Source organism: Schistocerca serialis, chromosome 1 (genome assembly GCF_023864345.2).
Source record: "Schistocerca serialis cubense isolate TAMUIC-IGC-003099 chromosome 1, iqSchSeri2.2, whole genome shotgun sequence".
NCBI lineage: Eukaryota > Metazoa > Arthropoda > Insecta > Orthoptera > Acrididae > Schistocerca > Schistocerca serialis.
In genome coordinates, this window is record NC_064638.1 from 955168250 (window position 1) to 955191601 (window position 23352).

At 42.8% G+C, this 23352-nt stretch overlaps 1 protein-coding gene across 1 annotated transcript in view; it reads left to right on the forward strand.

Annotated features, from left to right (window-relative positions):
• The window catches only part of LOC126412819 (superoxide dismutase [Cu-Zn]-like), a 162813-nt gene extending 145460 nt beyond the window's left edge, over window positions 1-17353 (forward strand). The window contains exon 4 of the mRNA XM_050082612.1: window positions 16130-17353. Within this exon, the coding sequence (XP_049938569.1) occupies window positions 16130-16417 (288 nt within the window). The 3' untranslated portion in view covers window positions 16418-17353. The remainder of the gene's footprint in view (window positions 1-16129) is intronic.
• Window positions 17354-23352: the final 5999 nt, after the last annotated feature.

A 23352-nucleotide genomic window follows, 5' to 3' on the forward strand; every position in this document is an offset into this window, starting at 1 on the left:
GAATGAACCTCCTTATGGAGACCTGGCAACTCGTCCTGAGGAAAACATAGCACTTCTCGACAGTTTTAACGTAAAATAATTGTCCTTTAAATGGGAATTGCGTGGCAGACTGATCTGTTTCGTCTGCGCATGCACGGGGGCGGTTTAAAATGAAGTGAAAATGGTCTATATAATAACTCTAAAACAGGTGTAAGATTGGCAGCGTCCTCGAAACGTTTAGAAAACCGTTCTTGTAAATTTTTCAAGGCGAAAAAGATTTCAAAACTCGCGTTTTCTTTAACGCCATTTAGCCTAGGGAAAGGCACGTTGTTCTTTTTCTCCTACTCTGCGATTTTCTTTTTAAGGGCAGCTCCATCAATTACAAATGAGTTGTTTCTCACCTTCTCTAGACCGCACACGTGGGCAGTGTGCACTTAAGTCTACTTAAACTGAGAGATCTGGAATCGTTTCTGGATGTTCTAATTTTCGTTCCTGTTTTTCTTTTTTCCTTTGGAAATTCAACAATAGTGGGTTTGAATCGAAAAATAGATCCAAGCATGCCCCTTGACGTAGCCAACTTACTTTACAATAATACATAAAGCCTCCATATACTTCGTTAATTTGTATCCTAAACTGTTTTAACAGGCAGTGTAATAATGCGTGTGACTTTATAAAATTTACTATTCGCACCTCCAGTTTCATGCCTTCACATTTATCAAAATGCTCTTTTTGATGCACTGAACAGTTAAGTCACTACAAATCGTGCGTCGATCGTCGTAAGCTTTTGCTCTTTCATCATTGACTAAATCTTTAAATTCTTTATGCAATCTGCTGTAATGTAGGTTCACAGCAAATATGTGCTACACGCCAAGTTTGATTCTGTATACCAGATATTGTTCTCATCCTTCTCTTCTATGATTCTCATTCATTTTTAAAGGATTGGAACGGTAGCTCGCTAGACTGAGTCTTTTTGTGCAAACAGCCACTGGACCTGTGAACTCCTTTATACCACGAACAGACACTGAAGGATAAACAGCTCTGACACCACTAAACTGCCGGCCGGGGCGGCCGAGCGGTTCTAGGCGCTACAGTCTGGAACAGCGCGACCGCTACGGTCGCAGGTTCGAATCCAGCCTCGGGCATGGATGTGTGTGATGTCCTTAGGTTAGTTAGGTTTAAGTAGTTCTAAGTTCTTGGGGACTGATGACCTCAGATGTTAAGTCCCATAGTGCTCAGAGCCATTTTTGAACCACTAAACTGCCGAACACGAGAATTTCGTGCTGACCGAAAAATGCTCGACCGCAATGATAAGTGTAACGTCCCACTGTACCGAGTATTTCAGACAAGGACAGAGCAAGATGAGAATTTCATTCTGCAGTGGAGTGTGCGCTGATATGAAAGTAGGAGACGAGGTACTGACGGAAGTAAAGCTGTGAGGGCGGGGCGTGAGTCGTGCTTGGGTAGTCAGATGGGAGAGCACTTGCCCGCGAAAAGCAAAGGTCCCGAGTTCGAGTCTCGGTCCGGCACACAGTTTAATCTGCCAGGAAGTTTCAAGGGCAGAGCAAAGCTGACGCAGGTCGAACAACGGCACACCAAGCACCTGTGTAGTTTTGAAGACTGTGGCTAACCGTGATCAAGAACACTTGCGCCCGTTAACTTGACTCCCAGCATCCTGTCATATACCCCATATTTGAGGACTGTGCGGTGCTGTCAGGCTATATCAACATATACAAACTCAGATGCTAATACACATTATTCTTTCCCAGAGCAGTTTTAACCCCATTCCTTTTACAGAAGCCTTTTACCAGAAGCCGTGCAGTAAAGTCACATGTAAGAACTATTTTTTTTTTCTTGATTTTTAGATACCCATCCTTTCACTCGTGTGCTATGCTATATTCTATTCATAGTGTTTCAGAAGTACCTCAATTGGTTACATCTTTGAAAGTAAGTGTATCTCCCAAACAGACACAAGATCAGCAAAGGAGCAGACACAGTGCAGACACTCATTCATTCAGTCATCGTTGCTGTACATATAGATCAAAGTTGCATGAAACGTCTACGTGTGGCAGATCACATCATACGGAACAATTTTTGCTAGAGATACACTTACCAGCCACATTAGGCATCCTTTAGTGTCCGTCGGGCCTGGAACGATTAGATTTTGCTGGACTAGCAGGTTCTGTTAATTAGGTGTTCTGTATACTATATACCCCAGGAAACTGAGAACAATTTTCAACAAGTAAACCCTAAGAATGAGAGACTTTAAGTGGAGTAAGATTTTTTAGAAGCGAATCGGGAAGTTTAATTGGCTCGGCCTACCCTTTTTCACACAGAGCAGATGACTGGGTTTTCATATAGCCAACACACACTCCATCCGTGCATCACAGAGTGCCCGCACCCTGTCGTCTCTCAAGGACGTAACCAATACAGAAGGATGCCGACCATTTGTGGGGCCGGCCGGAGTGGCCGTGCTGTTCTAGGCACTACAGTCTGGAGCCGAGCGACCACTCCGTTCGCAGGTTCGAATCCTGCCTCGGGCATGGATGTTTGTGATGTCCTTAGGTTAGTTAGGTTTAATTAGTTCTACGTTCTAGGCGACTGATGACCTCAGAAGTTAAGTCGCATAGTGCTCAGAGCCATTCGAAATCTGTTCATAATTGCTTTTTAATATGCTTCGGATGATCTTAAAAGTGCGTAAGTACGTTTAGTACCCGCTCCTTTACTACGTTTAACTGGAGTCGGGAAATGGGGCTCCCTGTCCGACAAGGATGTTGAATTACATGACTCTACACCTCTTTCAGTATAAGATGGTTCAAATGGCTCTAAGCACTATGGGACTCACCATCTGAGGTCATCAGTCCCCTAGAACTTAGAACTACTTAAACCTAACTAACCTAAGGAAGTCACACACATCCATGCCCCAGGCAGGATTCGAACCTGCGACCGTAGCGTGGTTCCAGACTGAAGCTCCTAGAACCGCTCGGCCACAGCGGCCGGCCTTTCAGTATCACTTTCACTTGTTAACCACGTATCGTCATCATTTTACTCCTCATGTACACTGTCCGCATAGTCGGGCGTGTACGACACCACACATTTCACTGTCTCATCTCGCAGAGACGCTAATATTCCATCTGCTACTTTTTTTCACTCTGTGAAAGTCCTTGGATTCCTTTATGACGATATGCCAACTTCGGCAACTGTCGTTGTAGATATAATGCAATATTTGCTTTTCTTCATCGTTGTCATTGCTCTGCTTTTTATCAAGACAGCTAGCACTGTAGCACTGTTGCGAGTTACTCGTCGACCAAGCAGTTCAACTACGATCCGTAGCCTCATGCTGTGCTCCCCATTTGATACCTCCAAGTCCCGGTCCCTTTTGCCATTAGCAGCCAATGTTGGAACTGCATGGTAGACAATGTGTCGGGCGCTGAATGCCGTAAACATAATTGACTTTTGTGACCTTGCATTCAAGGGCTTCCCTGTATGACTTAAATTGTTTGGTCTGTACCAGTAGAATGTCTTTTCATTTATTGTCATCTTATAAATCTGCTTTTGAACGATTGATAAGTATTTTTGTGTAGTTGGCAAATATTGCAGACTTTAACCTGTTCTGCCAAAGTTTTCGTTTGTCCTGCGACAACGTTTTTCAATGTGAGCTACTACTTTCCTTTATGATGACTAAACACCACCCATGCAAGACAGATACTTATAATGCTCTAACATTTTAGTTTTTCAAATAGAGTTTTACTGTCCTCACAATCATAAGTCATAGAATATACCAACAGCACAACGCTTTTTGATTAGCTCTGCCAAAACTTAACTTGTTCGGTGTTGAGGACCCCTTACTAGAGCCAAAATCAGGCAATAACTGGCTCTTGTGAATAAAATGAGCCAATGTTCTGTCTCAGGCTAATCTGAAAAACATTTCAAACTGGGTCTGTTATTAGAGTTATTTTGGTTATCTCCAGTTTTGTAGATGGGTGTTACTTTCTTATTTTTAACCCTACATATCTAAACCCGATTTACGATTACAGTAGGGTCTGAAACAGAAGATTTTGTATTTAGTTTGGTATGTAACATACCATCCGAGATCTGATAATGGTAATTACCTATGCATACCCTACAAATTATTACGTCTTTTGAATAAAATGCCGAGTAGTAAACTTTAAGATGGTTTAGTAGCACTATAACATTTTCCGCCAATTTATGTTATAGGGTTAAGTCTTGAATCATAGATTTGTTACAACATAGCTTGCAGGTACTCAGAGCCAGAAAAAGAATTTAATGCTCTGCTAGAAACCATCATAACCAGTAGCTCTTTAATGGCCCTATGGGTTCTGTAAAATCCTTAGGGTATAATCCATAATAATTTGAGGAGGCAATGATTTACAGTTCCTTGAAATTTGTTGCAAATCATGGTTTATTAAAGAAAGTGACAAAACAGCTGTGACCAACACATGATTTTTCAAAAATCCTTAGAGGCGGAATAGTTGTTTGTTGATAGTTTATGCTTAATCTGACAGAATATATCTAACATGCCTGCATTTCGTTGTTTAGTAGCAGGTACAACGTTACCTGCCATCATGAGGAACTAATCTTTGAATTTATTGGCCACTGATTTGAAAGTAGTGCGTTCCTGTCACAGCCGTTTGTTGAGAATGCAATTTCATTCTCATCAGTATTTTTGTTTGGTTCTTGTTTGATAGTGTTCCAAACTGATTTTGCTTAATTCTTATTTTTTCGTGCCTGGTGCAGGAGCTTCGTTTTTTAACGACGGATGTCGGATTTTTAGTACTGACTGTAGCTTGTCGAAGTAGAGCTCTCCCCCCTTACGATTTCCTTCATTGGCACTGATTACTGTTGTTGTAAGCTGGGTTATGCTTACTGTTTTAAATATGCACGATTTGGCAGTGCTCTTTTACACCAATTTCGGAAAAGTTTGAAGCAGCTTTCACTGTTCCCTCCTTCTTCGACTGTTCTAGTGCTCCGCCTCTTATAAGCGCAATATCGACGAGAAGCTAAATTGTCATTATAGCCGCTTCTTCTGCTTTTCACGTTTTTGTTTTGGTTCGTTTTGTTTGTGCTTAATGTCAAATCATTTGAGAGTTGTTGTAGCTTTCCTCACATGTAGGAAGAAGTGCAACAGCATTTTCCAACCATAGCATGTATTCCCCAATTCTGATAATTTACTTAATTTCATTCTCTGCCTATTTGACACTCTCGGTTTCCTCTTTGTTCCCTTCTCATATCTATTACTAAAACTACTTGGTTTATGCAGTTATTTCAAATTAATTTTTCTGTCTGTGGTTTCAAAAATGGTTCAAATGGCTCTGAGCACTATGGGACTTAACTTCCGAGGTCATCAGTCCCCTAGAACTTAGAACTACTTAAACCTAACTAACCTAAGGACAACACACACATCCATGCCCGAGGCAGGATTCGAACCCGCGACCCCCTAGCGGTCGCGCGGTTCCAGACTGTAGCGCCTAGAACCGCTCGGCCACTCCGGCCGGCATGTGGTTTCTGTACCGACATTAGTATTCCACAAGCTATTGTTCCTTGAGCGGCAGAGCGTACACAGTGCGCTAGTGTAATTTCGCTCTCTTCTAATCAAGCTCACGGATGATACACAGAAAGGACGATTGTCCGTTCGTATCTGTATAAGCCAGAATTCCTCTAATTTTATTTTCATGATCTCAACGTGAGATATAAGTGGGACGAAGAAATATGTTTCGTTATTCGTCTCGGAGTGTACGCTCTTGGAATTTTAAGCGTGAGCATTTACGTGATTCACTGCGTCTTTCCTGTTGCGTCCCTAAAGCAACTCATGAGACACGTCTTTGAATCAACTCTATCACTTCCGGTAATCGAACTTGACACTGCTCCCATACTAATGAACAGTAATCCTGAATTCATGCCGATGAAGACTCTGAAGTACACAAATGCCACTGACGTGTATTGCCTTTTTATAAAAAGTCCATCTTCTATGACAAATTATGAAATCACACTTTCTTTTTTTTCAAACCTTATCGTTTATGAAGCCAAACTGATCATTATTTCGCATCCCGTCACAAACGAACGACATAAACTCGGTCGTTTCAGTATTCACACATGCCTTCCTCGCTAGATAATGAGATTTTTGTGCTTAGATATACTGAAAACTCGAGTTCCACATCACCGAGTGATTTTAGTAACTATGAAATGCAGTCTACAGGAGGTTGACAATATTATGGAAACATTACAAACACAACATACTACTATGCCAAATACGGTTCAGGGAAACCGTTGGCATTCAAAACGGCTTCCCGTTGCCTCAGACTGGATAAATACGGGCTCTGTATGGTTTTGAAGGGTATCTTATACCATTATTTCTTCAAATTAGTTCCAGTTCAGGTGATGATGATGGAGTTGGGCAGGGATCACGTACCCTTCTCTGCAAAGTAGACCACAAAACGTAATATTGACATCTGGTGACTGCGGTGGCCAGGGAAGATCCATCAGTGCATCCTCGTGCTCACAAAATCAGGCCTGGAAGATGCGAGACGTTGTGTTGGAACACAGCGCCACCGTTAAGGAGCAAACATTGTACCATGGGATGGATGTGATCAGCCAAAATGGTGATATAGTCCTTGACAACATTATGTCCTTGCAGAGTAACCAAAGGGCCTCGTAGTACATCACGATACTGCTTCCCAAATAATCAACGAACCCCCACCACGTTTCACTATTGGGACGTTAACTCGTCCAGAAACAGTACCAAACAAGACACATTCGATGAAGTAAATTTCTTCCATTGCTCCATAGCGCAGGTTCTACGACTTCGGAAGCTTCTGCAGCACTCTTGAGTGGTCCTGAAATTCCAGCTCGTCCTGCAGTTCTATGCTTGTGGAGGTCCTTTTTATTTATTTATTTTTATTTATTTATTTATTGTTCCGTGGGACCACATTAAGGAGAAGTCTCCATGGTCATGGAACGAGTCAATACATGAAATTATAACACGATTGTAGAAACAGACAAAATGAAATATAAGAAACATATTCAGGCAACAGGTCGTTAGCTTAAATAAAGAAAATCAAGAATGTAACACTGGAATTTGCTTAATTTTTTTAGCTCTTCCAGGAGCTCCTCGACAGAATAGGAGTGAGCCATGAGGAAACTATTAAGTTTAACTTAAAAGCGTTTGGGCTACTGCTAAGATTTTTGAGTTCTTGTGGTAGCTTATTGAAAATGGATGCAGTAGAATACTGCACAAGAGTCAAGGAAGTGCATTCCACATGCAGATTTGATTTCTGCCTAGTATTAACTGAGTGAAAGCTGCAAACTCTTGGGAATAAGCTAATATTGCTAACAGAAAACATTAAAGAAAATATATACTGTGAGGGCAATGTCAGAATTCCCAGACTATTGAATAAGGGTCGACAAGAGGTCCTCGAACTCACACCACATATAGCTCGAACAGCCCGTTTTTGAGCCAAAAATACCGTTTTTGAATCAGAAGAATTACCCCAAAAAATAATACCATATGACATAAGCGTATGAAAATATGCGAAGTAGACTACTTTTCGTGTTGAAATATCACTTATTTCAGATACTGTTCTAATGGTAAATAAAGCGGCATTTAGTTTCTGAACAAGATCCTGAACATGGGCTTTCGACAACAGCTTACTATCTATCCGTACGCCTAGGAACTTGAACTGCTGGGTGTATGTGTTGTTCTTAGCATATGTTAGTTTAAGTTGTGTGTAAGTCTAGGCACCGATGATCCCTTATGAATACACACACTCTTGAACATCAAGAAAACTTGTGGCTGGTTGCAGTATTTCCTTCAGTGTAATTTATGAAAACAATTGCGCAAATGTAAAATCTTTTGTAAAGGAACTATCATGCCCCTTCTCTTCAAAGTTATCCAACCAAAACGGATAAAATAATTTCAGGAAACATATTGGAGGGAAGTTAACGCGTACTTTGCGCAACGGAAACAACTGAAGGCATAAACCAATTTTAAGTAGGTTTTATGATAACACTCTTTGGTAACAAGTTTATAATGTGATTTGGAGACTGTGTAGTTAATCCATCTTACAGGTGAGTTATGTGAAATGAGCATACATGGCTCAGTCTGATAATCTAACACTTTTCTATCTAAAAACCTAACAAATATAGATGCATAGCAGTCATGTAGGACGTGAAATGATACAGCGAACAGTCACGGAACCTTCACGCCGTCACTTACCTGCTAATCCGAAAAGCATGAATAGAGTACCGAAGACTTTCCACTAACTGAAATTCTTAGGAACCTTTACAGTAACTGCTTATTGTGCCTTGCTTTGACTAACATTCCTGCTGAAAGCAGGGGACGAGTGGTTTAAGTTTAGTGCAGAATACAAGGTGAACTCAACATCACCTAAGTAAACAAATCTTTGAACATGCATTCGTCGGTGGGGTGGTAATCTGAATAAATTAGAGAAGTTTCAGTTCAATTTGTAACAAATTATTTTGTTTCAAAACGTAATTATTGATATAAGAAGGAATACAACTATCCGTACGTCACACTTGCGGCATCCTGGACCACTACATAAGAAAGAACCGAACATCGAAAAATTCTAGATGGACTGGAAAATGCTGGAAGCATTTCAATAAACGAGAGTGTGATGTATTCAACAACCCTATTATTCGGATGGGTTAGTCCAAACCCAATTCTGTACCATGTGCATCGAAGATTAGCCATACCACTGAACAACGAGCATCAAGTTTGACCACAAGTAAAAACATGTTAATGATCTGCAAATACTATAAGCAATATTACGCGAAGCTACACGCTACACATGTAGCGACGTTGTTACACAGCGCGAGCACACGTATTCAAACATTGTAAAACAACATGATCTGCACTTACAGATTGTTATTTTACAGTGTTTGAATACGTGTGCTCGCGCTGTGTAACAAGGTCACGAGTGTATTTAACAGAATTGATAACGACATACAAATGTGTCGGCTTACATTACGTTGACATGCCTTAAAGCCATAATATCACTTGATAATGGCCTAATGTCGAAATTGCAATAGTGTAATAAAAACTTATAACGGTCACTGGCGGAAACATGTCCTTCAAAAATTTTTTTTATGACTATGAATCCCAGCTACAGTAATTTTATTGATGAGTAAGAGGCTGCAACGACTCAAAACTGCATAAAGGGAAAGAAATTGTCAGGTGATTAGGTGGTAACATAGACGTACCGAATCTGCCATAGATAAAATTCAAAATTATTATGGCACGCCCATCAGCCAAAATGTTAATATCGTAGAAGATTTGAGAAAAGCTGTATGGACAGTTTTGTTTCACCTGTCTTCAGCAAGCGATAAACCTTTTCATGGCCTGTGTCCTCCAGAAAGTGATTCATGGTGCGAATACAGTGTCCGGCTATAAAATGCCCCTCATTTTAATAGGTTGTCACAGAAAAAGTAAATATAATAGAGCAAAATTACTTTTATTTATGAAAAATACATACTTTGACATTTTGGTTTATTTGGTTTTAAAAATTATATCTGCTAAATTACGTGCTCCATTGTTGACACATTGACGAAGTCTGTCCCGACAATTCTCAATACATCTTTGTGTTTTTTCTCTTGGAATAGCTGCCACATCTTGGGTAATTTCCTCTTTAAGTGCTTGCAGTGTTGTGGGACGATGTTTGTACACTAGAGCCATTAAGTGTCCCCAAAGAAAAAAATCATTGTGATAAATCAGGTGGCCTTGAGGGTCAGGCGATGTCTCCTCATATAAAGAGACAAGATGACCAGGAACCAACTTGCGCAACATTTCTAAAGAACTCCGAGAGGTGAGGGATGTTGCTCCGTCTTGCTGGAACCACACTTCTTGATCTTCTTGACCTGCAACGAACTGCTTCAGCCTAGGTTAGAGGAAGGTCTCTAGCATGTGACAATAACGGTTTGAATTAACCGTTACCGTGTGGCCATCTTCTTCGAAAAAATACGGTGACCGCACGAAACATTCAGCAATGCCGCACCAAACCGTCACATGAGGGCTGTGTAGTGGTCGCTGATGAATTTCACGAGAGTTTTCTGCAGCCCAGTAGAGGAAATTCTGTTTGTTTACAGTTCCTGATAAGTGGAAATGAGTCTTGTCCGAAGGAATAAACAAAGCGCCAGGTGAAATGTTTTGAAGAATTTCCTCACACGCAGCTCTGCGAGCTTCAAAATCTCTTTCACTTAATTCCTGGGTAACCATCACTTTTGAGGGGCGCATATGAAGTTCTCTATGAAGAATTCATCTTACACTCCTATCAGATAATCCCAGGGCGACTGCATGTTTAAGTGCTGACGCTTTGGTGGCTGTTCCACTGACACTCACACGCACCACATTTTCCAGCGTTGTTGCAGTCCGAGGACGCCCAATACGTTTTCTTTTCAGTGCTGAACCTGTCTTTCTAAAGTCTGACTCCCACAGTTGAATAGTTTTTCTATCTCGGGCACGATCACGTCGGCCAAGTTCGAATCGTCTCCGAAACGCTCGCTGGGTACTAATCACGGAACCAGCGTTACGAATAAATTCCTCCACAACAAACGCACGATGCTTACCAAGCCACGCCATGGCGCACACTGAATATGGCACGTACACCGCTTTCAAACAAAACACACTCCACATCAGTATCCTCACAACTCGCACACCGGCTACGGCAAATGCGGGAGGTTTTATTGTCCAAATGTGTGTGAAATCTTATGGGACTTAACTGCTAAGGTCATCAGTCCCTAAGCTTACACACTACTTAACCTAAATTATCCTAAGGACAAACACACACACACCCATGCCCGCGGGAGGACTCGAACCTCCGCAGGGACCAGCCGCACAGTCCGTGACTGCAGCGCTATAGACCGCTCGGCTAATCCCGCGCGGCGAGGTATTATTGCCGGATCCTGTACAACAGAGCACAGCAAAATGCCCAGATATTCATTCACAAATCAGCTAGCTACACGTTTTGTCATAGTGAAGGTCTTGATACAAACTTTCAGCGATTTGTCAACCAGAATCCTAACGAGTCCATCACCAGGGTGGTCTGGACCAGAACTGCCAGGACCGTGTATGTCAATTAGTGATGTGGATTTTGGTGTCTTTGATGCAGCGGCGATGTTCAAGAAGCATATGTTGTAGGGGGTGAAGTCCTGAAAAAACTGCTACAAACTGTTGGTCATTTCACAGTGAAACAAATGTTAAATTTAGATACAGAAGGACTTAAGGCATAAGAGAGAGCTATTAGAGACTTTGAAACAAAGGCAGGACTGCACAGCCGGCGTGTGTAGCCGTGTGGTTCTAGGCGCGTCAGTCTGGAACCGCGAGACCGCTACGGTCGCAGGTTCGAATCCTGCCTCGGGCATGGATGTGTGTGATGTCCTTAGGTTAGTTAGGTTTAATTAGTTCTAAGTTCTAGACGACTGATGACCTCAGAAGTTAAGTCGCATAGTGCTCAGAGCCATTTGAACCATTTGAACCAAGACGCCACAGACGAGCAGGAAAAAAAAAACTGCAAGATGAGATGGAAGAGGTTGTAAACAACCCATCATGTGGAGCTGGGATGTACAGATAATTTGAAAGGCTGTTTCGCGTAAGCTGCAGTTTTTAAGAATAAAGTGTACTTTTTCTCAGTTTCTACTTGCCAGAATTCGTTCAAAATTGCAGAGTATGTCCATTGGAGTATTGTAAATATTTTTACATGGGAATTTTCTTATTTTATAAATCTCAAAAAATTTAAAGCCTCACATACATTGACAGAAACAAAACTCAACACAACGAAGAAGTTGTGCGACATAAATACAAGTTGGCAGGCGTGTTCCTACATCTGAAAGATGATGGTTAGCACAGCGGACTCGCATTCGGGAGGACGACGGTTCAATCTTGCGTCCGGTCATCCTGGTTTAGGTATTCCCTCATTTCCCTAAATCCCTTCAGGCAAATTCCGGGATGGTTCCTGTGAAAGGGCACGGCTGACTTCTTTCCCCAGCTTTCCCTAATCTGATGGGACAGATGACCTCGCTGTTTGGTCGTCTCCCCCAAATTCAACTAAAGATGACGTCTCTTCAAATTTCGGGGCAGTCGTGTAAGAGTGGCGCTAGTAGCGGCATATGAAGATGCAAACCGGGTTTGCTTCAAATACACGCTACAGCGGTGGTGAGAGTTATCGTTGAGATTGGACATGGTGAGTCGATGTTAGTCAAGAATGGTTCAAATGGCTCTGAGCACGATGGGACTTAACATCTGAGTCATCAGTCCCGTAGAACTTAGAACTACTTAAACCTAACCAACCTAACGACATCACACACATCCATGCCCGAGGCAGGATTCGACCCTGCGACCGTAGCAGTCGCGGGGTTCCGAGCTGAAGATCTTAGAACCGCTCAGTCGCCGCGGCCGGCCGATGTTAGTCAAGAATGCTTTTAAGACGAAAAATGCGCGTTTATCAACACCTTGAGTTTTAAGGAGGTCTTGTAATAGGACAAGGAGGAGCTGTATGTTCCTTCTGCAATATTCCAAAAACACTTGTCAGGAATGTAGCGACTGTACATTTGAGCAGCAATTGGCGTCGCGACGATACAACGAACTGTTACAAATTGCTTACTTGAAGGGCAGCTCCGAGCCAGAGGCTCTGTAACATCCATTCTACTTACCCTAAACAACGGCCATTATCGTCTTCGGTGTTGTCAAATGAGAGCTCATTGGAGGACAGGGTGGAGGTCTGTTGTTTCCTGATCAAAGCTGGTTCTGCCTCGGTGCCAGTGATGGCCTTGTGTTGATTAGAAGGACGCAAGTCATGGCCTGCAGTCAATCCGTGTTTGTGCCAGACACATTGGACCTTCATCCATAACTATGGTGTAGAGTGCGATTCCGCATGACGGCAGGAGCACTCTCGTGGTTATCCCACTCACCCTGACTGAAAATTTGCAGTTTAATCTGGTGATTCGACCTGCTGTGCTGCCATTAATGAATAGCATTCCAGGAGGTGTTTTTCAACAGGATAACGCTCTCCCCAATACCGCTATTGTCACCCAAAATGCTCTACAGAGTGTCAACATGCCCCTTTGCCTGCTTGATCACCAGACCTGTGTGCAGTTGAGCACATATAGGACATAATCGGACGACAACTCCAGCTTCATCCACAAACAGCATGAACTGTTCCTGTACAGACCGACCACGCATGAAACTCCATCCCACAAACTGATATCCGGCAGCTATACAACACAGTGCTTGCAATTTAGCATACTTGCATTCAACATTCTGGCGGCTACACCAGTTTTTCATGTGCCAACATTTTATGTTTACAATGCTTATCTCCTCTTACATTAACCTGTGATCTCGCAATGTTTATCATTTAAATATGTTAGCTAGACAGATGTATTCGCAAAATTTCATTACTATAGATCTTTTTTTTTTGGTATTGCGATTTTTTTCCATTAGTGTACATGGAAAAATGTAGACCAGGGGTGTTCAGCCCATGACGCGGGGACCGCATGTGGACCAAAGCAAGTGTCAAAGAGCCTCAAGAAGCGAGGATGTATCACACTACTACTACTACTACTACTACTACTACTACATGATCAGGCCCAGTGGACCGCACGCATCTACAAGTTTCTTCCTCCACTGTATTCTGTCCATTGCTGCAGTCCGCCATCCGTCCACATCTATTAACACTTGGTTTAAATCTTCATGGAGTCCATCCCTCCAACGCTTCTTGGGTCTCCCTAGCGGTCTCTTTCCTGTGGGTGTGAAATCCAGGAGCTTCCGAGACCATCTGTGATCCTCGATCCGAGCCACATGGCTGGCCCACTGCATTCGTTTGGTTTTGACAGTTCCTGCTATGTTGGGCTGCTGGTATAGTTCCTCAAGGTCTTGGTTGTATCTGATCCTCAATTCCACTATATCTGCATCCAGAACCGGACCGAAGATCTTCCGAAGCACTTTTCTCTCAAAAACAAGGAGCTTATGGAAGTCCTGTTTCCGGATACTCCACGTCTCAGAGCCATATAGAACAACAGGCTGGATCAGGGTTTTGTACAGCCGAATCTTGATCTGTCTGGAGAAATATCTGGACTGAAGCAGTTGTGCTAGGCTGTGGTAAGATCGGTTTCCTGCTTGTATTCTGGCATTGAACTCTGCTTCGCATGCCGATTTCTCAGTGAAAGTGCCCCTAAGTATTCGAATTCTTGCACTCTCTTGTAGGACTGGTCCCCAACCTGCAGTGATTGTAGATGATCAGCAGGATGTATCATACGATCGGAAAAAACACTGTTTATGTACAGTTACGGTTAACTGATTATTTTCAATATGTAACTCCCATTGGACGCCCCTGGTGTAGACAGTGTTTTATTTTCACGTCCGCTTATTACGAAAATAATAATTATCTTTAATAAATACTTCCAGAAATCCCTCCATTAAAGTGGCTAGAAGTGTGTAACCTACAAGTCACATTGTTTTTCTGGGATTCGACGGGCCACGGGTGCTTATCGGACCAGTCCCATACCCAGCCTCTGTGCTGAGGCTGGGGAACCGCCACTTACCATCCGGCGGCAGCTCGTGCTGGTGCACCAGGCTTGTAAGTTTCTTGCAGCTCCCACCTCGCCTGCTCACCATCTTGTTGCTCATCCACCTCTGGACCGCCTTTTTTCCCACCGTCCCCGGGCTATGTTGCCATTTGGGATCTGTGTGCAATATGTGCTAGAGTCCCTCAGTGTGGAGTCTGTACAACCGAAAATCCTGGGTTTTAACCGCCTGCCACCCTGGTTACTGAAGAGGCCCAGAGTGATTTTAGATTTATTGCAGTACAAGAGAGATTGCACTCCTGCCACCGTTTTTTATGCAGCATTTTCTTCCATTTTATCTGAGCGCCATGACTATGTAGCCGTTTTTACAGATGGGTCAAAGCAAGGAGATTCCATTGGTTGCTCTGTTGGTTTTCCGGATCGTGTCCTCAAGGTCCGACTCCCTCAGACTTTTACTGTCTTTGATGCAGAATTGTCTGCGACCTTGCGGGCACTGGAGCAGATGAGACATTCTTCCTGTCCTAAATTTCTTGTCTGTTCCGATTCACTAAGTGCCCTTCACTCTTTGCAACGTTTGTATCCAGCCTATAAAATAGTCCAGACCATCCAGGATGCCCTCCTCCACCTACAGCGATTGGGGAAGGTGGTGGCTTTCTGCTGGGTTCCAAGGCATGTCGGCATTGCTGGGAATGAAAGGGCAGATCTCGCAGCCAAGGAGGCGTGTCTCTATCCATAAGTATCTCAGTGTGCTATGCCCCTGCACGCACTCACCTCGCTGTTGAGCTCACGAGTCATGCATCGGTGGGAGGATGTGTGGCTGGAAGTCCCTGACAATAAGCTCCGTATATTGAAGCTCACAACGCGTGTGTGGTGTACTTCCTTTCAGCCCCATAGACGGGATGAGGTTCTCCTCACTCGGCTTCGGATAGGCCACAGCCCTATGACGCATGGCTTCCTACTCCGGCGGGAGGACCCTCCAATGTGTGGTGCTTGTGGCGTCCAGGTCACTGTGCACCACGTTTTATTGGATTGCGTTTTATTTTCTGACCAGCGGGCCGTGGCTGACTTGCCAGCGGACCTGCCATCTCTTTTAGGCAACACTCGGACGAATGTGGTTAAAGTTTTAAAGTTCTCTGCCATGTCAAATCTTTTTACAAAGATTTTAGGGAGAGGATCTTAATTTGCTCACTGTGTGACAAGCTCGCCCATATTTTATGTAAGTGGCCAGCCAATGACAATTTACTGTGGCATTCTTGTTGCTACGTTTTCCCTTTCCTTACGTTATACCTTCTTATGTAGCATTTTCCTTCTTTTGCTACTTTCTTTGCGTGTGTGTTTCAGTTTTATTTGGTCTGTCCACATTCGTTCCCTTTAATGTGTGTCAGGGAGCTGATGACCTCGACGTTGAGCGCCCATAAGCCCCAACACACACACACACACACACACACACACACACACACACACACACACACGATTTCTATTCCCAGCAGATTCTGAGAAAATAAACGTTGCTACCTGGACCCCCTTAATGCTCAACCGTAGTCTCACAGAGACTGTTTTTACGTAATGTAGAGAGCGCTCCAGTGTTGCGGCGTCTGCGCAGGTGTCTGCGGAACCGGGCGTGCTGGCCGACCTGGGCGGGGTGGTGGCCGGTGACGACGGCGCGGCGGCGGTGAACCTGCTCGTGCCGGTCATCTCCCTGACGGGGCCGCGCGGCGTCGCCGGCCGCGGTCTGCTGCTGAGGAAGGAGCCGCCGGGCGCCGCCGCCATCTGTGGCACCGTCGCCTACAGCCGGCCCGTGCAGCCCAGACACCCGCACCCCCACCCCCACCAGCCGCACGGGCCGGGAGATGACGCCTCGCAGGACAACGCCGAGGAGCTCACCGCCTGATCACACTCACTGTAGCAACTCTCGCTCGGTGCACAGCGCTTCGCCATCCTTGTCCAATGGACACTGGCACATCGAGGCCATCCTAGTGGACATATCCTCTTGACTGGCAACAAGGTCCCACAAGTTAATGCCAAAGGCCTCGGTTACCACGAATAGTGCAGCAACTCACTCGGTGCACCGTGCTTCGTCATGCTTATCTAATAGCTCACGGATACGCCAATAATAGAATTACATCAGCTGGCATGATGATGGACATATCCCCTCGACTGAGGAATTCCCACAAGATAACGCCAACTGAGCACCACATTCACATAGCAACTCACACTTCAGTTCTCGACGTCCGTGTCTAATGGTTCACTGATACATAAACAAGAAAATTATGCCAGCTGACATCAATATGGACACAACCTCTTGAATGAATGACGAAGACGTCCCACACGATAACGCTGAAAACCTCATCATCCGATTACCGCACCTAGTACAACAAGTCACATGCGGTGAATAGTGCTTCGTCATACTTATATAATGGTCCAATAGATACTAACAACGGAATTAAATCAGCTAGTATCATGATAGGAATATTCTCTCGATTTCATTGTATTGTCGAAAGTGAGATCGTCGTTCAAATACGAGTACTAAGCCTACTTGTCAACCATGTGTTTTCAGAATATCTAAGATAGCAATAACGGGGCACCAACTTGACCACAGCAAGAACCGTTGATCCACTGAGCAACATGAACACCTGTCATGATACAAATCACTAGTTTCTGTCCTCCAGTATTTATGAACCGAGATTTTGTTGAATCATCGTAATTACAATATGAGAAGGCACCTTACTAATATATATTACTTAGTTGCTTGGCAGCTGAAATCTGTAACTGTAAGACATTCATTTATTCATATTCGTGATAAATTCTATACAATTATTACATGATCACTGCATAAATAAATAAATGAATAAATAAAATAATGTAATGTATGATCTGTAGGCAACTGGAAAGGTTTATATTACACACTGACAAAAAGAGGCAAGTGTGGAATAATGTTTTGGTACAATGTATTAATTAAGAACAGCGTTGAATTTGCTATATTCTATTTAGCCTTATCTAGTTTAAAACGACCACAGTAAATCTACCAGAGGAGTTACTAGGTTGAAAAAAAGCTGCTGCTTACTCAGTTATACTAAGCAGTTTTATTCGTTCTGTAAGAATATAGGCAACAGAAATTCAGAGAAAATGTTACGCTGCCAACGACTGAGCTTTTCAATTTTTGATATCGCTGCTGAGGATAAGCAATATCCTACGTTATTAAATATAAATATTTTTTAATGAAGTAGTTGTATTTAACAGCTGTGTTAAAGATTGTATAGGTCACGTACAAGGATGTATGCTAATTCCGAAACAGTTTACCTGGGACAGTCTCCTGAAATTACTATCAAAAAAACTTCGTAACTGGGAGAAAATCTTTCACACACCCACATCATTTTTGGTATCTTTCGCAGGAACAAAGCACTTGCATATTGCTGCCTTTCTCAGATTCTAGTGAAAGTGTAGATGACTTCCCTTGCAAACAACACTAATCTCTCGGGAATAATCTTAACCGAAGATTATATGGAGCCACACAAACCAGTAGTTTCTAAAATATTCAGAACTGGAAACAACAGCTTCATCTGGTCGGAAAAAATTCTTTGTTTCAGTATTACCTAAAAGTACTCATGCTTGTCGTTGTTTTTACGTGCAGATGTCATTATGCGACAGTCGTCGGTACTTCTAGACAAAAACTACTTCCCACTCAAAACCTCTCATCGTCTTGGGAGAAAGGAAGTTAACTAGTCCCACTGAATAATATCAAAACGAAGTTTCTGCTGCTTTGCTCATTTTACTTACTCGGACCTATGACATTTGGTCATAGGACATCTTGCTCCTGCGCCATTAATTGTCCACATCGGCCAGAACATTGAATTCAAACCTCCAAAGACAGTGCTTGCTGATGAACCCTTGGTTAACTGTCGCTGTTTCTCCCCCAAAGGTGGCTTTCTGCACTTAGCACCGCTTGCAAAACAGCACGCAAAGCTTTCGGTGTACTTTTGTGCAAAGAGACACATTCGATCTGACCAATGTATTCCAGGCTCCTGTAGGCTGTTCCTCAGGCTGCTCTTTTCTTATCTTACCGAATCCCGTTTTGAATCATAACACAGAACTCTAGTCTTAGCATCTCTCGTGAGAATAGTACGCACAAAGTCTTAATTCTCACACTTAGATTGTAGTGTGCGGCGTGGCGGTTATGGGCTCTTTGCGTTCGCTGGTACTTACTGAAGCAAGCTGCAAAATTAATGTCCACCTACCTCAGTATAGCGTTCGTTCACCATCCGTTGCTCTGAATTCGTAGGTACTGTGCAGACGATGTTAAAAGCAGCGTTGAAGAAAACCATCGTCCATACTTACGATTGCATAGTCCGCGTAACACAGGTAAGAAAATGAACCTGCAAATCTCTCGTAATAACGAGCATAAGGGGATGCTTCCTTCCTTCATTGAAAATGCCCGCTTATCAATATCAATGTTTTTATTGTCTTTTAGCTATGGTGTCAGCAAGCTCACATTTACGTCGTTAGCACATCCACTACTAGTTCGTGCAGCTTATGTCACACGCAAGACAGCCAGAAATGTGCTAAGTCCAACCCGAAATATTACGAGATTAATACAGTCAATATTCTGCAACGAAATGAGTTTCACACTCGGTCCTTTTCAGTGGATTCTTCAAATGAAGATGCTCTCCAAAAATGTTCTGTAAATGCATAATGAACTCGCCATGCAGAATTCTTTACAAAGGCCGATAGTTTCACACGCGGTTTTCTCTGCAACAAACACTCCAAAATCTCCCAAACTTCACAGAACTGTCCGTAATTGTATCTGCTTGCACGGCGATACAAACCGAACGTGATATAACAGTCTTTTCTTCATTTTACAAATAATTTTTTATGAAACGTCTGCCGGCCGGTGTGGCCGAGCGGTTCTAGGCGCTACAGTCTGGAACCGCGCGACCGCCATAGTGCTCAGAGCCATTTGAACCATTTGACACGTCTAACATGACCTTCTCGACCGGCAGCTAGTCTACGATTGGCTGAATGCCATTGCTTTCAGGGCACATAACTCATTCCAATGCGCGGGAAAGACTTTACTCTCATTGGTTGATCAAAACGAACAGTCAATCAGATTAATCTTTCGTGACCATATTCAAACTGGTTTACTCCAATCAACATTCGCAGATGCATCTACGTCATTTCATGCTGCAAGTATTAACAAAATATTCCAACGAACCAAACAAAGAAAAAATTAAGAGAAAACTATGCTTGAAATATACTTTAGAACTGATTTTCCTCTTACTACCTTTCTGGCTGCCTTATTACAAAAGCAAGCGTTCATAAACATACGTCATCCGCTAGTTAGGGGGATTCACTGTTTTTTTAATGACAACCTGGTGGCGTAACACTTGCTAGTTACGTAAGGTGTAATACAATACAGAATTGATATTTCACGTATGTCCGACATACACGCTCACATTCACTGTCATTTACTCGCACCCTAACACAAAATATAAATATTAACTTTTAAACTGTTATTTCCATTACGAATGAAAAATGATTAGAACTGAAAATCTTTATAAAATAAATCAGCACACTAAGAGTGCTACTACTATTTCCAAATAACAAAAGAAATATAAATTTATTTTTACTATCTGAATTTATTTTGTTAAGTGTCGGTTAAGTACTTTTTAATAGGTTTTTATATCATATGACGCATACGGCAGGCCACATGCCGGCCGCCACCGAACGCTACTATACTGCAGGCTCCCAAAACAGCTTGCCATAACGTTAACACACTTACTGCAAAAATCTGCAGTTGCATAATAGCTGCGACGCTACAAGTGGAGGTAAGCCGATGAGTGCTTCGTACTAATAGAGGAAGTTGTAAGGTTACTAGCTTATTTTTGGTGTTCAATGAGAGTGATATAAGATCTGGTTTGTTTGATGTCTCATACTTCGTATTTGTACACTAGATATTTTTCAAACAGACGTCTCAGTCGTCAATATCTTACGCCACAGAGTTTCTGAGTACGAGCAGTGTGATCTTTGACTATCAGCAGCATTGTCGTCGTCATCAACATTCAGTGACAAGCAAGTAAGGGAGTTGCGTCATGGTCTCGCTACTGAGCAGTCTGGAAATAACTAGTAGAGCTCAGAGATACAAATGCAGAGGATGTTGAATTTTGGAAATTTGATTTGGTAAAGACTCCTTTGAGAAGTGTGAAGATTTTCAGTTTAATATTCTCGCTGAATTGCTTACTCACACATCATTTATTATGAGCTTATGAAACATAAATTTTCGGTGATTTTTCTTTATCTGTTTCAGTTAGTTTGACTGCCGAGATGTGATTAAGTAAAATTAACAGTTCACATGGCTTGCACTCAGTTACTTTCACCAAACCTTTACCATTCTATTAACTATTTTTCACGGCTTTCCGGGCGGGAAGGAGCGCCTGGTCCCCGGCACGAATCCGCCCGGCGGATTTGTGTCTAGGTCCGGTGAACCGGCCAGTCTGTGGATGGTTTTTAGGCGGTTTTCCATCTGCCTCGGCGAATGCGGGCTGGTTCCCCTTATTCCGCGTCAGTTACACTATGTCGTCGATTGCTGCGCAAACAAGTTCTCCACGTACGCGGACACCACCATTACTCTACCACACAAACATAGGGGCTACACTCGTCTGGTGTGAGACGTTCCCTGGGGGGGGGGGGGTCCACCAGCGGCCGAACCGCACAATAACCATGGGTTCGGTGTGGGGCGGCGGAGGGGTGAAGTGGACTGCGGTAGTCGTCGTGGGGTTGTGGGCCACTGCGGCTGCGGCGGGTACGGAGCCTCTCCGTCGTTTCTAGGTCCCCGGTTAACTTACATGGTAGTCTTATTTTTTATAAGTGATTTTAGTAAAGATGATTGTAATTGTTAACCAATGAGGTTCGTATTACATTTTTTTCACTCATGTAGTAAGTCGAATTTTTCCCACCATCTCGTCACATGGCACTTATCGGAACCCAGTTACTTAGGTTTAATATTGTGATGTGGTTAGCATAGTTGTTCTTCCTCACACTGAACTACGCAAGCCTTTCTTTTCTTTAGCTGGTTTGCTGCTGCACTGCATTTTATTTCCATCACTTTCGAGCAGCACCGAATTTCCTTTGCCACAGGTGTGCCATGAAAATTCGTTAGGCCAGTTTAACATCAGTCAGAGCATAGTAAGATCATTCAGCTTAAACACTGCGTTTCAAAGTTATCAGGTTTAGCTTAGGTAAAGATCATTTCAGATTTCATTTCTTTATGAAACAGTCGTACTCTTATAGTGCAGTTTGTGAGTGGGCTGTTTAGGTTTTTATGTTGGTAACGCCACGTAGCGCTCTGTATGAAAATCACTGACTGTGCTGAGTGCAGTCTGTGGCTGGTTGGCATTGTTGGAATATTCGCTATTGCATTGTTGGGCAGTTGGATGTGAACAGCGCGTAGCGTTGGGCAGTTGGAGGTGAGCTGTCAGCAGTGGTGGGTGTGGAGAGAGAGATGCCAGAGTTTTGAGAGGTTACTATGAGCGGACGATCTGGACGTGTGTCCATCAGAAAAAGGAAATTTGTAAAGCTGGATGTCATGAATTGATAGATATATATATATACGATGACGTTTGAACATTATTAAGGTAAATACATTGTTTGTTCCCTATCAAAAAAAAAAAAAAAAAAAAAGGTTCAAATGGCTCTGAGCACTATGGGACTTAACTTATGAGGTCATCAGTCCCCTCGAACTTAGAACTACTTAAACCTAACTAACCTAAGGACATCACACACATCCATGCCCGAGGCAGGATTCGAACCCGCGACCGTAGCGGTCGCGCGGTTCCAGACTGTAGTGCCTAGAACCGCTCGGCCAGTAGGCCGGCCTCTATCAAAATCTTTCATTTTGCTAACTATGACCATCAGTAGTTAGTGCCTTCAGTAGTTAGAATCTTTTATTTAGTTGGCAGTATTGGCGCTCGCGGCATTGCAGTAGTTAGAGTAACGAAGAATTTTTTGAGGTAACTGATTCATGAAAGGTATAGGTTATTGTTAGTCAGGGCCATTCTTTTGTAGGGATTATTGAAAGTCAAATTGCGTTGCGCTAAAATTATTGTGTGTCAGTTTAGTGATAATCAGAATAAGTAAAGAGAGAAATGTCTGAGTACGTTCAGTTTTGCTCAGCTGTTTGAAAATAAAGTAACGTAAAAGGTTTTCCAGCACAGTCATGCTTAATTTTTCTAAGGGGACGTTTCAAGTTTTACATTCTCGTGTTTACCATTCAATGTTTGGAATTTTATACAGACGATTTTGATATGTAAATTTGCAGGGAATTTTTAGAGAAGCATTTTGAATATACATTCTTTGAAATTTCAATGTCTGATTTTATGAAAATTTTTTGTTCTGTTAGTTTTTTGTGTAGAAACTGCAAGTCGTAAACTTCAACGTCACGCACTGCAGCACTGTTCACTGCGCTGAACTATGTAGACAGGATTGTTTCTTAAGTACATAGTTTTACGTTTTGTAATTATTTTTGGTAAAAGTTAATTGTAACACAGTTATAAAATATTAGATAAATTCCGGCGACGTATTTCATCAGATAACTTTTACGTAACCACAGAACTTGCATTGTTCATGATCAGAATGAAGACACACACGAAAGTGAAGAATAGGAGACTAGTCCCGTTTAGTTTACGACAGCAACAAACTTAATAAAACAGTTGCAAAGTTTAAGTATGAATAACTGAGTCTACAACTCGCTCATTCGACCAAAGTTCACTACGGTTGTGGCGTTGTAATGAGTGTCTGCGGGTTGCAGGACAGAGCAACTATAATAAGCTTTGC